General features: G+C 39.7%; 1 protein-coding gene across 1 annotated transcript in view; it reads left to right on the top strand.

Moving 5' to 3' along the window:
• The window catches only part of CSMD1 (CUB and Sushi multiple domains 1), a 3,274,537-nt gene that overhangs the window by 3,028,003 nt on the left and 228,437 nt on the right, over positions 1 to 18,097 (top strand). The window contains exon 56 of the mRNA XM_073626646.1: positions 16,851 to 17,024. Within this exon, the coding sequence (XP_073482747.1) occupies positions 16,851 to 17,024 (174 nt within the window). The remainder of the gene's footprint in view (positions 1 to 16,850; positions 17,025 to 18,097) is intronic.

The following is an 18,097-nucleotide window of genomic DNA, read 5'->3' as shown; positions in this document are numbered from 1 at the left end:
GGGGCAGGACCCACGTCCACAAACACTTTTTATGACAATAACTTGCATATAAGCCTTTAAAATTAGCACTTTTGATTATTCATGTTCGTGTCCCATAGACTTTAACGGTGTTTGCGTGTTCAAATTAATTTTTTTCCAGTTCGCATGTTCTGGTGCAAACCGAACAGGGGGGTGTTCGGCTCATCCCTAATTGTGACATTCAGTTTATTCATATTTATCTATACATTATTATACACATCAACATGCCTCATGTAAAGTCCCAACCCCACTTCTCTTTGTTCTTGCATAACATTTAAGGATGGAGATATGCTGATGTTGTTGCTTTAGGTTGAGACAGGTCACATTCATTTCTAGTGATATGTATTGTGGAAATGATGCATTAGATGGGGTGGCAAGTGGGGGTGGGGGTGGGGATAGGCCCCAATTCTGAAGCTGTTTTAGGCCTTGTTTGAGGTGGTAAATGGTAACAGCTTTACTGTGGTAGGTGACAATAAGCTTGGTTGGGAATCCCCATTTGTATATGATGTGTTGCTCTCTCAAGGCAGATGCGAGAGGCTCAAGTTCTTTGCGTTTTTGGGTCGTGGCAGCAGATATGTCTCCGTAGATTGCTAAAGCTGCATATGGCTCTGGGAATGCCAACATTTTTTTGTCAGATAGGAGAATGCGTTCCTTAGATTGGAAGCAGTGGAGTCTTGTCAGTACATCGCAAGGTTTTTATGCTGGTATATATGCACATGTTTGAAAATCCTGTGTGCCCTGTCAATCGTGAGATCCAGGGTGGTCAGTGAGGGGACCAGTATTTTAAAGAATTGTTGCAAGTAGGGGGTCTGCTCTGCAGGTTTGATGGTTTTGGGGATTCCTCCAATTTTGAGGTTGTTCCTGTGATCCTCTGAAACTGCCATTTTTGCGGTGATTCGTTGCAGCTCTTCTGCTTGATGTTGGTGAGCAGCAACCAATTCATTATATGCCATGGCATAATTACTCAGTTGGTGTTCCAGGATATCTGTGCATTCCCCTAGTCCATCAATTTGAGATTGTATGTAAGAGATGGATTTATTGATATCTTTTCTGAGATCTTTTCTGAGATCTTTTCTGAGATTTTATTGTAGGGAGAGGAGCATATGTTTTAGCATGTTTTCAAATACAGGGTTGTCAGTGGTTGGCAAGGCAGCAAGGGTGGCTGTCTGCTCTTGGTTACAATCAGGGTCATCATCATCGTCTGAGGCCTGTTTTTTGCTTGCCGGGGCCTGGTGAGATGGTGAGGAGTTTGGAGAAGATGCTGCTCACTTTGGTACTGTCTCTGGGTCTGTTCCCCTTTGGAGCAGAGCAGTCCATGTCTTCTGTTGCTGCTTTAGGACAGATGCGCTGTGAGGCTGTGTGTGCTGCTCTGTGAGGTAAGCCAGCACCATTTTGCCTGTTTGCAGACCGGGAGCCACTGAAGAATTCAGTTAGCTTGAGAGGCTCCGGCGTTACTTTTCCTTCCCTGTCATGTCCTGTTCGGTTTACGGGAACTGTGCTGCCATTTTTCGTCCAGTAATTGCGGCTGTGGAAGGCGTGCTGGGTGGAATTCTTCCCCATGCTGGCAGAGAGGAAGATCTATGTGGTCATTACAGTGCACGTCCAAGCTCAGCCTCCAAAAGCTCTTTTATATGTACTACGATTGTGTATTTACCTGAGTTCAGCCTTAAGTATAACTAAAGGCGAAACTTTTTTTTTTACAGTTGGACGGAGGGGATTGGGATTAGAACACCTGACAGTTTATATTTCTGTCTGTGCCCTCATTAAAGAGTTCTCCCTCTCTATCTGTCCTATTTGCCATTATAATTAAAAGAAAACCCCAAATGTTGGGTTGTCCCCAGAAAATTAATAGAGTACACTAATTCTGGTGACCTGGGGTTACCCCAGGAATTCCCTTACTTTGCAAGGTTTCCTCTCACTTTCTGTTTAGCTATGGGGATGAAAGTGAAGGGAAATCTCCCCAATGGAACATACTGTATATGAGGAAAAATAAATTGGACAGGGGTTATAAACCTCCCTTGCTCTATTCAAAATTAATTGCCTATAGTTCTACTTTAAGATCAACAAGTCAACTACAGCTAACCTGTTGAAACACATACACAAAAAGTGTATTATACTGTATACTCTCAAGGGTCCCACCTATGCTGTGTAGGGGACCTTTTTTAATACTACCAGAATGGTGACGCTTAACTGCTTGCCGACTGCCACCTGTACATTTACATCGACACAATGGCATGGACAGGCAAATGGGCGTACAGGTACGTCCCTTTAAATTTGCCGCCATGCCATCGTGTGCACGTGCCCGCCGCGAGCTATGTGAGTGTGATCGCGGGTCCCACGGACTCGATGTTGGCGGGGATAAGCGCAAACATCTCACGGAGAGGAAGAACGGGGAAATGCTGATGTATGTATATTTCTCGGTTCTGCCTAGTGACAGGACACTGATCACAGCTCCCTGTATTCGTTATCAGTGTCATGTCACACATAGCCCTCCCCCCCACAGTTAGAATCACTCATTAGGACACACTTAACCCCTACAGTGCCACCTAGTGTTAACCCCTTCACTGCCAGTCACATTCACACAGTAATCAATGCATTTTTAATCGCAATGATCGGTGTATAAATGTGAATGGTCCCAAAATCACGCCAAAAGTGTCCGATCTGTCCGCCATAATGTCGCAGTCACAATAAAAATCGCTGATCGCCGCCATTACTAGTAAAAAAAAAATTTTAATAAAAATGCCATAAAACTATCCCCTATTTTGTAGACGCTATAACTTTTGCGTGAACCAGAAAACAAACGCTTATTGCAGTTTTTTTTACAAAAAATATGTCAAAGAATACATATCGGCCCAAAGTGAGGGAAAAAAATGTTTTTATATATATTTTTGTGGGATATTTATTATAACAAAAAGTAAAAAAAAGCGTTTGTTTTTCAAATTTGACGCTATTTTTTTGTTTATAACACAAAAAATAAAAACTGCAGAGGTGATCAAATACCACCAAAATAAAAGCTCTATTTGTGGGGAAAAAAGGACGTAAATTTTGTTTGGGAGCCACGTTGCACGACCGCGCAATTGTCAGTTAAAGTGATGCAGTGCTGAATCGCAAAAAGTGCTCTGGTCTTTGGCCAGCCAAATGGTTTTGGGCTGAAGTGGTTAAGTATGTAGAACAACAATGCTCTTGTCTGCCTGACATGGCTAATATTACAGGAAAAAAATAGATGTGCAACACTCTTCAATAGGAAGGCGGTTTAAAGGGCAAGCGGTGTATTATAGTTAGTAGGATAAATTCCCACATTAATTGGCCAGGTTCGCAAACATGCAGATTCCTGGTAAACCCAGTGATTTAATGTGGGAATTAGTCATAAAAACTATAATACACTGCCTGGCCTCTGAACTTAGAACAGGTGGCTTAGAATGGCCAATAAGAGGGCTTTTTGATAAGCCAGGCCCTCTTGCTAAAAGAGATGGCTTCCCAATAGCCATATTGACAATATTATTTAGCTGTGAAAGCTATAGCATAGTAAATGTTTACTGTATGCACTGGCAAGTCTCTTAAAGCAGATCTAAACCCTTACTGAATGCCCTGTATATAAAAAATGCTGTGAATCTTGAAGAATTTGGAGGTAGGTAAGGAAAGGGTCATTCTTTGTTAAAGCTGATTTCCAGGAATTAAGCTAATTTGTAAAAACTGCAGGCATACCATAAGGTACATCTAAAGAGGTGCCTGCCGCCTTGTAGACTTATCTTTAATATTCACATCTGACAGGTTTATTGTGCTCTAGGAAGATAACTTCTGGAGCTCTGATGCTGATCACTGTGGTTTCAGTTCCTTCAAGAGCCAAGTCGCTGGAACTGCTATGCTCTCTACTCCTTCTGCCCATTCACAAAGGCCTTTGTATTATGTGAACTAATTCACAAAATACAATTTCTTCTGTCAATGGGTAGTAGAGGTGGACACTATTTATGTTGATAGATGTTTGGAAATACCTATGACTTTTACGATACTGCTGGAATTGATGGTGTATATAATCATATATATACCAAAGGACATTTTAAAGACTATTTAATCACTGTCTGTATCATGATGTTTGGACATTTATAATTTGAGATACACCTTATATTACATGATGGTGAGGTTGACTTAGGGAAACAGCAACACTGATTTTGGATCACAGAGGCATGGCACCATTTCTGTCGATATTTGCACTTTTTGCAAATTTGCAGAATTCCTGGGATTCAGCTTTACATCTTAATTATGCTGACGTCGTACAGCCAGTATAAAGCATGTCCCTGTTTGCATCCAGCACTATAGTGATAAAAGCTGAATGTGTTTTTTCACAGGTCATAATTACTAATTGTTTTTTCACAAGTCTTTATTTTTTAAAGCAGACCACCCACAAAAATTAAAGAGCCACTCGATTGAAAGCCCCCCCCCGAACCCCCTCGTTGCATGGTCACCAACAAAAGAAATTTAAAAATAAAGCTACCGCTTAAGAAAAAAAATCACATTAACCACCTCAATACAGGGCACGTACACCCCCTTCCTGCCCAAGCCATTTTTCAGTTTTCAGCGCTGTCGCACTTTGAATGACAATTGCGCGGTCGTGTTACACTGCACCTTAATTAAATTTTTATCATTTTTTTCCCACAAATAGAGCTTTCTTTTGGTGGTATTTGATCACCTCTGCGGTTTTTATTTCTTGCGCTATAAACAAAAGAAGAGGGACAATTTTGAAAAAACACAATATTTTTTACTTTTTGCTATAATAAATATCCAATTTTTTTTTTTTTTTAACAAATTTTTTCCTCAGTTTAGGCCGATACGTATTCTTCTACATACTTTTGGTAAAAAAAAATTGCGATAAGCGTATATTGATTGGTTTGCGCAAAAGTTATAGCGTCTACAAAATACGGGATAGATTTATAGCATTTTTATTATTTATTTATTTTTTACTAGTAATGGCGGCGATCTGCAATTTTTATTGTGACTGCGATATTGCGGCGGACACATCGGACACTTTTGACACATTTTTGGGACCATTCACATTTATACAGCGATCAATGCTATAAAATTGCATTGATTACTGTGTAAATGGGACTGGCAGGGAAGGGGTTAACACTAGGGGGCGCTCGAGGGGTTAATGTATTACCTAAGGAGGTGATTCTAACTGTGGGGGGAGGGGACTGACTGGGGGAGGTGACCGATCGCTGTCCCTATGTACAAGGGACACGCCATCGGTCTCCTCTCCTCTCTGACAGGACGTGGATCTGTGTTTACATGCACAGATCCACGCTCCTGCTGTGTTACCCGGCAATCGCGGGTGCCCAGAGGTCATCGCGGCCGCCGGGCACGCGCACCGGGTCCCGAGTGACACGGCGGGCGCGCGCGCGCCCCCTAGTGGCTCGGGAAGGCGAGGACGTCATATGACGTCCTCCCAGAATAACAGAAGCCTCGTCCAGCCGTCATATGACGGTGGGCGGTGGCTTAGTGGTTAAAATGTATATAGGATTTAGTGGTTGGGATTTACATCTACTTTAACAAACAATGCTTGAGTTCTTTAAATTGCAGTGCTGGTACACCCACAATCCTTTTAAAGAACATTATATTTTTTCACACAACAAAAAATATTTCGCTCACGGGACTTTTAAAGAGTCACACCTCAAACAAAATATCTAAAAATTATGAAAAATGTATTCACATACAATTAAAAACCACATACAATATAACAACTTGTTAATGAACATCAATGCATAAATGGTGTATCACATGAAAAAATCTTTTTGATAGGACCTACAAATGCCCTAAAGATACCATCATCAATCTGGAGCAGCTGCACAACTAATCTTGACGCGTTTTGCAAGACAACTCTCGCTTCTTCAGGAGAGGCACAGGGGAGTATGGTTAGTTGCAAGATGCTTGCCAACTCACACCATGGTGGTCAGGCTGCAAAGTATATGAAAAAACTCATATATAGCCCTGTATATGGTACCCCAAAAGGGAAAAATAAAAATCAATACAGCCTGCCAAGAGGTCCACTATTTTTCCCCGGGAGCTGTGAAGGGGCGGGGAGATGACAAAAAAGTGATGTGCTCACAAACAGGAGCCCTGGTGATTGATGTTGGATCCAGCAAGGGAAGAAAAACACCACACAGCCTTGGAGGAGAGAGACAAAAATGGCCAGAGATCAGTTCACATGGCAGACATAGCTAATATTATTATTTTTGCAATATATTTTTTGCATTCTATTTTTGCAACCACTGACTGAGCTATCTGTTCATTATTTAACAGCTAGCTACATTTTATATTATTTTGGGTCTGTTTTTCTTCTCTTTCAATTATAAGCTTTAGTCCTGGGGTGATTAGAGTACTTCAAACAGTTGTTGTTGATAGTCCATTGAAAGGCTAAGTTTGCCTACTTTTTTAATTCTAAATTTCAGCCTCTATACTGTATGTACCAATATACCATTAATGTACCTCTGTTGCTAAAAAAGAAAAAGCTTTCCTTAATTAATAGGACAGGCCTTACCTCATCCTCCAGTGTCTCCTATGGATAACTATTCATACTGGTACCTGGGACGGGAAAACTCTTAGTGAACTAAGGAAGTACTTCAGCAGCTAACCTCATTAACACACATCCTGCACCTGCCATATCCCTCCAGGAGATTGCTTCATCCACCTATGCAGTTTCATGCTTCTTCAAGTTCTCACTAAATATACAGCCATCAATTGTTTTGTACCTTCTTTCTGCATATATTGTTAATTTGGCAGAGTCTGGAGAAGCTGAGCGATCACATATTAGCCTATGTGGAGTAGAGCTGTAGTATTGAAAACAGTGTGAGAAGTGTGTCCCTGAAAATATGTAAAGCTTACCATACAGTAATCTGATTATACAATCTATTTTAGATCTACCATCATGCAAAGACCTGCCTGATTGGATGCAGAGTAATTGGATAGATGGTGTGTTCTCCGATTATATCGTTTTGGTAAATCTAAATGAGATTGTACAGAGATTGAATAGTGTGTGGCCACCTTTATACACCTAAAATAAACTGGTTTCAGTGTCATTAACTGCACCACAAACATGGAAGCAAATGCGCATTTTGTTGAGTGCAAACAGGCAAGACAAACGCGCAGTAAAAAATGTGCAAACTGCAATGCAACTGTAATGCACTAAATTGCTCCACAAACTACTTTGCTGTTATATTCCTTTTTTTGCAGCTTCAGATGGCATGCTCAATGTCCAGCCACTGTACATATGTTTTTTTTTACTGTATATCTGTTTTAGCATAAAAACTGTATTTGCTCGCACTCTCTAACCAAGCTGCTTAAATACTGTCAAGGCAATGAACAGTGTTTGTGGTTATTATCTCTTGGATAATACACTCTAATTCCTATTACAATATGAAACCTGCCTTGCCTTATTCCAGTTGTGTACTGCCATGATGCTAGCCAATTCCTACCAAACACAAACCAGAAGTCAATATTTTTTTGCAGATGGCAAGGGGATTTGAAAGATGTGGGGTTTTGAAAGTGTTTTTATGCACTTTGTTTTAAAATTGTATTAAACTTTTAGGAAAAAACTGTGGAATCCTGTGATAAAAGAAACTCACAAATGATGCTAGTAAGGGCATTGTAAACATTTCTACCTGCACCTTGTGTTTTTCACCTACATGAGATGTGCATTGATTAAAATTGATTGGCTTCTTCTTGTTAAAATTGATTGGCTAAAAGGCAAGGGGTTGTCAAACAAATGGCACTGCCATAGGTAACATTTACCAAAGCAAAGAAAAAGTAAAAAAATTTTGTTTGGCTGATTAATTTTTGTTATGCTTATGTAGCACTGGTAGATTTATGATCTACCAACTGATAGGTACATTTAGTAAATTGCTCATTAGGGGAGTTAGATTTGCCTCTGTTCCAGCTTGGCTGACATTGCATGTGGTTCCACACTGAGCCGGTGGGTGTCGCTGTTACCATTGGCTAGTGTTGGAAAGGCAACGTGTCGAAGCGTATGGGTGCTCCTCTGTCCCGGAGACAACTCAGTGGAGGTGGTCCTCCGAGTTGCATTCTGGGAGAGGGTATTTATGGGACAGACGTCATGTTTTGGGGTTCATTTTTTAGCCACCTGCTGGCCCTCCTGGTATGCGTTGGAGTGCTACCTCGTGGTCCTCCATTCCGGAGGCCCGCGCTGCTGCAGTGCGTGGGTGGGCCCAGAAGCATGTCTGGGGCCTACCACAGCAGCCGAGGAATGGTCCTGAGCTGTCTATCCAGAGTGAAGAAGCTGGACAACCGAGAAGATCCCAGGGGAGGACACGTCATGGAAGGATCACGCAGAGTGCTGGTCTGGAGAGGGGCCTGGTGACTCGGTTGGAGGACGTATCCTAAAGTAGTTTTACAGCGTAGTACTACCGGGTTGGCTTAAAGGTCCAAGTACTGTGTCTGACATTCACCGTAAAGTTTAATACATCCTGTGGCAGAGGATTGTATGGATTTAGTTCAAGTAAGTCTGTGGCAGAGACTTTTGTTCGTGCTACGTACTGGCTGCTAGGCAAGTGAGAGAGGCCTATCCAGGCGAGCAAAGATTGTGTCCCACAAGGGGATTGCATCCGATTACAATATTCAACTTTAAAGGACGTTCTCAAGAGTCCTAAAGAAAGGTATTTGAGCTTCCCTGTAGCTTCCCTCCTGCCTCTTTCCTGCTACTTCCTTCGTTACTTGGTTCAATAAAGCATTGAAAACGTATTCAAGTGTTGGTGCTTATATCGTCCAGAGGTAAACTCAATGGAACCCTAGACCCGGTGCCGGTGAAGCAGGGGTGTCGAGAGTGAAGGTAACAAGCCCGCTTAAACCAGCAGCTCCACCGAGAGTTATTGCTACATGTGGGGGCGTCGTCCAGGATTTGTTGACCGTCAATTCTTGCAACCCAGAGAGGTGTTTCACCGGGAGTTTACAGTGAAAGCTGGACTTTGTTATTTTTTCAGGAAGAGAAGAGGTTAAAAGTTGCAGGACTTTATTTCTGAATGCGTAAGCGGCGGGCGCCAGTAAAAGCCCGGGAGCTATGTGATCAGAAGAACAAGTGGGAGGAGTCTACCCTACTTGATACCACGTGGGACGCGTGTATGTGTTTGGCGCCAGAGAAGAAGAGAGGCATCATGATCATGCTGAGAAGATCAGAGTGTGGCCATGTTTTTTTCAGCGATGCAGTCAATTATGGGACCGAGAATGTTCCCTGCAAGCACCGCATTGACTACTCTGCTGACCGGAACCCTGCTTACAGATACCAGTGTTTGTCTGAAGCCACAGGGGAGGTTTGTTCTGTATACCTCAGGAGATGATTTGCCATAAATGTGAAGGACTGGCCGTACATCTCCATCCATTTGGCCGATGTCCGCAGTGTGTAGAGTACTTGTTTGTAGTGGAGCAGCCTACCATGTCGCCCCGTGCTTATCGGATGGATTGGGCAACAGGTATCGCCACAGTAGAAGCTGCTATTACTACGGAGAGAGAGCAGCAGGCCGTCACTTTGCCTGTTGTTGCCGTTTAATACAGTTTATTAAATGGCAACAAATAATAAAAACGTTAAACCTCATTAAATAACACGTGGGGGGATACTCTAACCCTACCTGTGAAGTGGCGCATCTGTGTGATATATATAACCTGATACAGAAACACTGACATTTACAGAAAAAGAAGTGTTTTAAGTTGCTGGCAAAATGATAGCCACTTTGCTCTGTTTGTCAGGGATCCCATTCATCTGTACCAGAAGCTTATCCTAGATGAGGCCCTAGATAGATGTTATTGGAGGGCCCTGAACAGAAAAAAATGGCTTGGGGTTCCCCCATTTCATGCCAGGCCCTTATCCTAAAATCAAGAAAAAAGCATGGCACCCCCAAGTTTTATACCAGGCCCTCATCAAAGCATGCTGCCTGGCAGGCCAAAAGAGGTATGCAACCTGACATGCGCCCACCCTTCCTGAGCCATACAAGGCCACATGTTCTTAACATGGAAGAAACCTTGATGGGGGGACCCCAAAGCAATATAATTTGTGTCCCCATGTTTATGAGCACAAGAGCCTCTTCCCTTCAATCCTGGCCTGATGGTTGTGGGGGTCTGCAAGTTGGGGGCTTATGAGAAACTTAAAGCCCCTGATCAATAAGGGGGACCCCAGTTACCTTCTTCTAGTGAATGAGTAAGGGGTACATGGTACCTCTTGTCATTTGCAAAAAATCGTAAACAATTCACAATTGTAAACAGCCACACAGTTTCTGATTATTCTTTTAATGAAAAAAAGACCCACAATGTAAATCCACTATTAAGGTAAGGGTTGTTCTGTACACTATTAGTCATGTCAGTCTGGTATTTCTGTGAACATACTTTTTGTCTCTGAGTAACTATAGTTACTCCCCCACATATTTATGACGAGAGACAGCCAGTCTAGATGTCATACACATCTGCCTTTGTATATGTCCACTACATCAGGGATGGGGAGATTAGGAGTTCACAGGTCAGCTCTCAGGAGGTGACAGGGATATTGCATTTCTGGAAAGATCTACAGTTATTTTTGCAGTCGCTAAAAGTTTTTTTTACTGGGAAAAAAAATAACAAATAAATGCAGCCACCACATCTAATACTGGTAAGTTGAAAATAATATTATTGGGTTTAGTTGAGCTTTATTTCCTGATTTCCCCATCTAGCCCTGCCTCATCTGCTCTCTATAAGGCTATCCATGAAAAAGATTGATCAGTATAAAGCTATTAGAGCTGGAATGGCCAGAAAAAAAGTTTATTTCATATTGTAACTCCCTTGGCTTTTTGGCTCTCAGATTGCTCTAAATTGTATCTGACCATGCATACAGGCAAATATAGGTGCCCAGTTTGCATGGCTGCCTGCAGTTTGGTTAGAAATACAGTGAGCACTGGTCCACTCAAAGTTACAAAACATTTTAAATGCAGTTTTTTTTTGTTAAAATAATATATTCAGAATTCACAGGGTATACATCCAATGCTAATATTTTTTTACAAACACCTCCATTGCATATGCCTTAGCATTTTGAAAAATTAAGGTGTTATATTTTGCTGTGGCAATAAATGATGTCTATTATTTTGTAAAGGTCACATACACAAAACATAATGCTGCAGTGTACATAATGTATTTCTGCATTCATCAGTTGATATCACAAACAGTACTATGCGTTTGTGACCTTGAAATATACTTTTTAAATACAGTAAGTCATATTTCTGAAAAACAAGTGTGGATGAGTTATAACAACATTTCGATTAAAAATGAAAACACGTTTCTGCTGCCGCAATAACTTGATTACAGGGTAAATCAAGGTAAAGAGCCTGGTGAACTGAAACAATTGCACCCATGTAGACAATTGTGGAGTCCCAAAAGGGAATGGAAGAGGTTAATGCGCTCAGTGTAATTTCTTTAAAAGTGTATTGCAGTTAAGGTTTTAGTAACAGCAGAAATAAGGGGCAAGATGATTTACTGCACCCTTGAACACAGCCCGAGAGGAAGCAAACAACTAAACTGAAAACATAAATGATGAAATGTCACAAGAGTTTACGTGTAACAATGGAATTTTTGTATTATTTAGAAGGTGTGTAAGTAAGAAGAGGAATGAAATGAAGTTCTAAGTTTCCTGTTAAGCATTTTTCTTCTCAAATGATTCTGCATCACTGTTTGCTCCTAAAACAGTTTATAAGGAAATGTGGTCTGTGGAAATCAATCAATTATTTTTACTTTCCCCTTGTGCTATCTCTCAATCTACCTATAGTCATTAAGAGAAAATTATAAGAGATCCAGGGAATGTAAGTGTCCCTAGGAAAATTATTTACAATAGTTCAAAAAGCCGCCTCATTAGCAATTAGGAACTGTAATTGCTTTTTGTTAGTTTTGCCTTGGAATATAACAATAGAATGAAGAAAATAACATTTTCTATTTTCGATGAAGTGTCTACTTTCTCTGAAAAACTATTTAATTAAAATATTTTTTCTTTAAAGTAAAGCATCAATGAACACATGAACGCTCACACACGCTGCATGCATTCACACACACACACACACACACACACAATCTTTGCCACAATTGTGCAACCTACAATGTGAATGACAGGAAAAATTGGAAACTGACTGAAAATGATTTGCATCTGATAAAATATACAATTATTGTAATGGAAGGCCAGTCTATTGTTTAAATAAAGTGACTTCACATGTGTGGACCCAATCAGTTTTGTAAAATTCCTCAAGTCCTACTGTTTTTATGTAATCTGTGCACCAATTATTTCTTTAAATGAATTCATGTAGGAAAATATAGATGCAAAAAAGACTGTTTTATCTCAAAAACCGCATTACATGCCATTTCAGTATCATATATGATGACAAACATATTAACTGAATTGTGAAAGGCCTGCCTGACTGGATATAGAGTGAATGGATAGATAGATGGGTCCTCCCACTCCATAATTCTGATAAATCCAAAGGAAACTGTACAGAGGTTGTACAATCAGGTTGCATAGTATATGGCCAACTATATACTGTACATAGAAGGGACTGGATGGAGACACTCAGCTGTCATGCCCTGGTCACATCTCTGCATAGCAGTAACTCACATCCCCACACTTTTTTTGGCATTTTGGATCATTTTCACTCATCAAGCATAGGGCAGCTCAATCACCTCAAAGAAGCTCCAGAACTTATTCTAAGAGTGGAGTGTGTTGTGTTTTTTACTGTGTTTTTTGGTGCGTTTGCACATTTATGGAACACCCGGCAAAGCATGCATTTTCTGTGCAGTTTACCATGCATTCAGAAACCCACAGATGTGAATGGAGTCATTGTTCTTGTGTAAACAAACAAATTTAACTTTCAGGACCCATTCACTTCTAGGATAGTGGGAGCGCATGTTTTTTGTTTTTTTATTTTTTGTGACATGCATAGGGCAGTCCGTTGATTTCAGTGGGCTGCTCTACATGGGGCAAAGTAGCTCATGGGACATTTTTGAGTGGTGCCAGTTGTACATAGGGACCTATGAAGGATCCTTTCCAATTTTATTTTATTTTATTTTTATTTTTTTATTACTGTATTGATATACAGTCATGCTCAAAAGTTTGCATACCCTGGCAGAAATTGTGGAAATTTGGCATTAATATAGCCCTCAAAGCATCTTGTCCCCATGTTTATGGGGATGGGGAGAAGGGCCTCATCCCCATAACCCTTGCCCAGTGCTTGTGGGGGTCTGCAGGTGGGGGGATTATCAGAATCTGGAAGCCCCCTTTAACAAGGGGACCCCCAGGTCCAGGCCCTACCGGTGTGAAATGGTAACGGGGTACAAAAGTACCCCTACCATTTCACAAAAAAGTGTCAAAAATGTTAAAAATGACAAGAGACAGTTTTTGCCAATTCCTTTATTTAAATGCTTCTTCTATCCATCTTCTTTCTTCTATCTTCTATCTTCCTTCGGTTTCTTCCTCCATCTTCTTCTTCTTCCTCCTCTGTCTGTGTGTGAAATGTGTGAAAATGGTAAAAAAACACAAGACACGGCTTGGGACAAGTCCTTTATTAAAAAAATAAAACTGTCCCACAAAGTCTTCTTCTTCTTTTTCTCTCGCTCCGACGGACCAAAAAAAAAAAAAAAGCTGCACGCCGCCTACGATCCGCCGTAATGACCAGCCTCACAGGTGACAACTCTTTTATAACTGAGGGCGGGGCCACACGATGACATCTCCGGGTGACCCCGCTCCCCTCTGATGCACAGGGACATGCCTATGGCTTCCCCGTAGCGTCAGAGGGGGCGGGGCCACCCAGTTACGTAATCTAATAGTTCCCTACTTTCCATTTGATTCACAGAGTATGGGGAGCAGTAAGAACTATTACTCAACATAAGGGATATACGAAACAGATGCCCATATGGGATAATTACTGCCTCTATGAATTAAATAAACTCTCTGAATATTTAGACTGGAAAAAGGCGGGCATAATATTTCTGTAATATGAAGTGGATGTTTTACTTCCTTTTAATATACTGAAAGACCGTTTATTTGTTTATCAGCTAACAAATAAAAACTTTTATCAATACCTCCAAATACGTCACACCTTACAAATCCAAAGCTCAAAAAGTCAACTACAGTATGAACACTCTAAAATATAAACAAAGGCAACCTCGCCTACCTGTACAAAAAAGAGGATTAATAGGAGATATTTATGCTAATTTACAAATAATGGAGAACACTGAAAAACACAAAAATAGTTTTGTTCGGTGGCAAGTAGATATAGAGGGTTTAGATGAGGAGGACTGGACACGTACCCTTGAAACACTTCCTAGGACCTCCCTCTCGCCATCTCAAAGGCTATCTGAGCTTTTTATTATACATAGGGCTCATTACACTCCACAAAAACTTTATGCATGGGGAAAATATATAACACCATTATGCCCGCGATGCTCTCTATTCAATGGCTCCCTTATTCATATGCTCTAGCGATGCCCAAAGCTCCATCGTTATTGGGAAAAGGTATTTATAACCTTAAACTTAGTATGCTCAATTGAGATAATAAGGATGCCCAAACTGGCATTATTGGTTATAATACCTAATGGAGCATTACCAGCAGAGATGCATATGATAAGATAAGATCCCTATATTTAGCATGTAAAGTTATTCTACAAAAATGGACATCCATTGACTCTCCAACCCATAAACAATGGGTTGAGAAACTCAATTATATACTTAAAAGAGAAAAATCAACATATAAACATAAAGGCACACCTCAAAGATTTGATAAAATATGGTCACATTGGATAGAACCTAGTAATTAATTATATGATGTTTTTTCTAGTAGAGAGGAGTGAAGGTAGAGGAGATAGATGGGAGTAGGGATTAGCGGTAGAAGGGAGAGGAATAGAGGGCATAAAAGAAAGATAACTTGTTGCTGCTTGGAGGAAATGGCTATAATTTGATGACTGACACTGGGGGAATTCAAACTGATGTGCAGAATGTATTCATAATTTTAGTATGCTTTATTCATTATATGTTAAGTCGGTCCGAGAGGTACAAGGTATGTTTGGTTTATGTCTTTTTTTTTTTTTTGTTTTTTTATTTTCTATTTCACAGTATGATATGGACTAATTTGTTATATTTGTTGATATAACAAAAAAAAATTATTTGATTGAAAAAAAAATTTCATTACCTTGTTACGCAGGTCTTTTGACTGTTCTTTTCTACCTCCTCATAGCTCAGTGTCTAGCCTGCTTAGTGCATTCATGTGAGAGCTAACAAACTCATTGACTATTTATACACAGACACTAATTGTGATTTAAAAAGCCACATATGTGGGAATTTAATTGCTATTTTAACCTGTGTGTGCGACCTTCTGTGTCTGTACCAAGGCCAAACATTCCAGGGTATGTGAACTTTTTATCAGGGCCATTTGGGTGATTTCTGTAATCATTATGATTTAAAAAGGATCCAAAAAACCATGTTATAATAAATGGCTTCATGTTTTACAATTTCTGCCAGGGTATACAAACTTTTGGGAACAACTGTATACTGTCGTACTGCTGATTTATACTTCCAGCTTATGACTAAGGTTTGGGTTACATAATTGTTCCTACAATATCTGTTTTAAGTGTAATGAATGGACAAAATGTATATTCTACATGGTGATACTTGACCACTGTTTGCTCATTTTTTTGTTTTACCTATTTTTGTACTATTGTATCTTGTGAACAATAAAGTTACCCTTTAAAATAAATAAATAAGTGGCCATACACTATACAATCTCTGTATGATCTTCTTTAGATTTACCAAAACTATATAATAGGAGAACATGTCAAATCACACTGTGTCCAATCAGGTAGACTGTTGCAATACATAGTTGATGGTAGATCCAAAGGAGATGGTACATCTGATTGCTCAGTTCCTACACATTCTGTCAAATGAATGATCTGTGGCTGTGTATTTAGTGAGAAAGTGATCACTGATTGCACTGGAAAAATGTGCACCTGAGAAGATGAGATTGTGAGTAATCTTCAGAAAGGAGGAGATGTGAGCAATCTTCAGAAAAGGAGGAGATTCAGATGCAGGATGTGTGTTAGTGAGGTCAGCTGGTAAACTCCTTCTTGTGTCTTAACAGTTTTCACATCTTAAGGTCTGTTCAGGAAGTAATGGAGAAGTTTTTTATACAACAAGCATTGACACCGAGGTAACATCTGTGTAGGAAAAATAGAAAGTTTTAATATTTCTGCAAAAAAAGTACATTAATGCTATAGTGGTTCCTAAGGGAGCTGGAGTTTAGAAAAAAAGGTGAACTTAGCCTTTAAAGTTACATTGTACAAAGTAAAAGACGCATATAACAGTGCTGTCACTGCAAAATAAACAGAAACAATAAACATGAAATGTTAAATCTGTGTGGCCCCTGGCTTCTTAGGTGAGCCTATAGAGAGTCAAAATTGCATTTACCAGTTGTTTTATATCATTAATGTCTAAAGGTCTGGTAGATGTCAAATTTAGGACTATAATTTCCCTGGCATAGAAAAAAGTCTTCTTGTAAGTGTCAAGGTCTATGTCACCAAAACCCCTATAATATATAATTTTCATCATCATATGGTAGGAATTGTAAAATTATGCTAGATGAACCCAGTAACAACAACAACTTATTGTATAACTCCTTGTCATTGGATAAGACATAAATATGCATTATTAACAGTAGATTTCAAAAAGTAATTTCAAATTAAATATTTCTAGAAAGAATACCTCTAGTAAAATAGTATGTACTGCAATATTCATTACTTATGTTGTTAGTACGTTAATCGCATTCTTTTACTATTTACAGCTATATCATGTGGTCATCCTGGTGTTCCTGCTAATGCTGTTCTAAGTGGGGATAAATTCATATATGGGTCGAAAATCCACTTCTCTTGCACTGGACCTCATATACTTATAGGAAATTCAACCAGAGTTTGCCAAGAAGACAGTAGATGGAGTGGGACACTTCCTCACTGCTCAGGTACATTTATAAAAAGAGAAATGTCCTATATATAGAGCACATTTTCTGCCACTTATAAGTTATGTTGCAATTACAGCCTTATGTTCAGGACCAATCTACCCTTTGCTCTACTCTAAAAGTAGATAGTATTTCCCTGTATACGGTTTATTTGACAAAAATACATTTGATGTTACAGTAAATAAATCTAAGAAGCTTTTTCTACCCTGTACTTTGCCCTATCCAAAATAAACACCAGAACTTGAAGCAGTTTGGTCACCTGTGGGAAGTTTCTGAAAAATAAAGCAAAACTTTTTCTCATTATCTGAATAATAAAAACATACATTACGTCCCTACTTATTACATCAGTAATAGCTGTGGTCATACTATACTGCACTGTTCAAAGCAAAAGTATAATGCTGCCTTATTACATAAAACATAAGATTTAAACAACTCTTATATATAAACCTAAATGCCTCATGACTATTTCAGCTTTGCAGACTGTTTATGGCTAAATTATAATGGTATCTACAGTGGTTAAGAGTGTATCTGAGAAAGATTTACTTTGAGATTTGATAAATGTTTAGAAACTTGAAAATGTGGATGAATAAGATTTAATATTTAGGACTCCACTTACTAAAGTGTGAAGCAAAGTTAAGAGAAATTAAGTTCTGTACCTGATATGTGTTATGTGTTTAGTGATGGTCCCCTAGGTAGTCCATTCACCTTCCTACAGATACAGCACAAAATGTGGCTTCTCAATCTATTCTAAAAAAAAGAAAACCAGGCAGGTAAAGAAACGAGTTAATTTGTTTCTCACCTGAGCCCTCAGACTCACAGTCAGAAGCTTCAGACACAGGAGTGTCAAGAGCCTCTACAGCCTTGAGGGTATCAGTAAGTTTTGTGTTTTCAAGGATTCAAGTGGAGAGTGTACAAAAATGAACACTTCTCTCAGCTATTACAAATTGCCAAAGATAAGCAAACACAAGAAGAAGAAAAAGAAGTGAGGCTGCAGAGGGGGGAAGAAATAGAATATCTGGTCACCAGGAGATACCCCCAGCGCAACAAAAAGACATCAAAGTAGACTCTTTAATTAC

The sequence above is a fragment of the Aquarana catesbeiana genome, linkage group LG04, assembly GCF_042186555.1.
Source record: "Aquarana catesbeiana isolate 2022-GZ linkage group LG04, ASM4218655v1, whole genome shotgun sequence".
NCBI lineage: Eukaryota > Metazoa > Chordata > Amphibia > Anura > Ranidae > Aquarana > Aquarana catesbeiana.
This window is presented reverse-complemented; position numbering and strand designations above follow the sequence as displayed.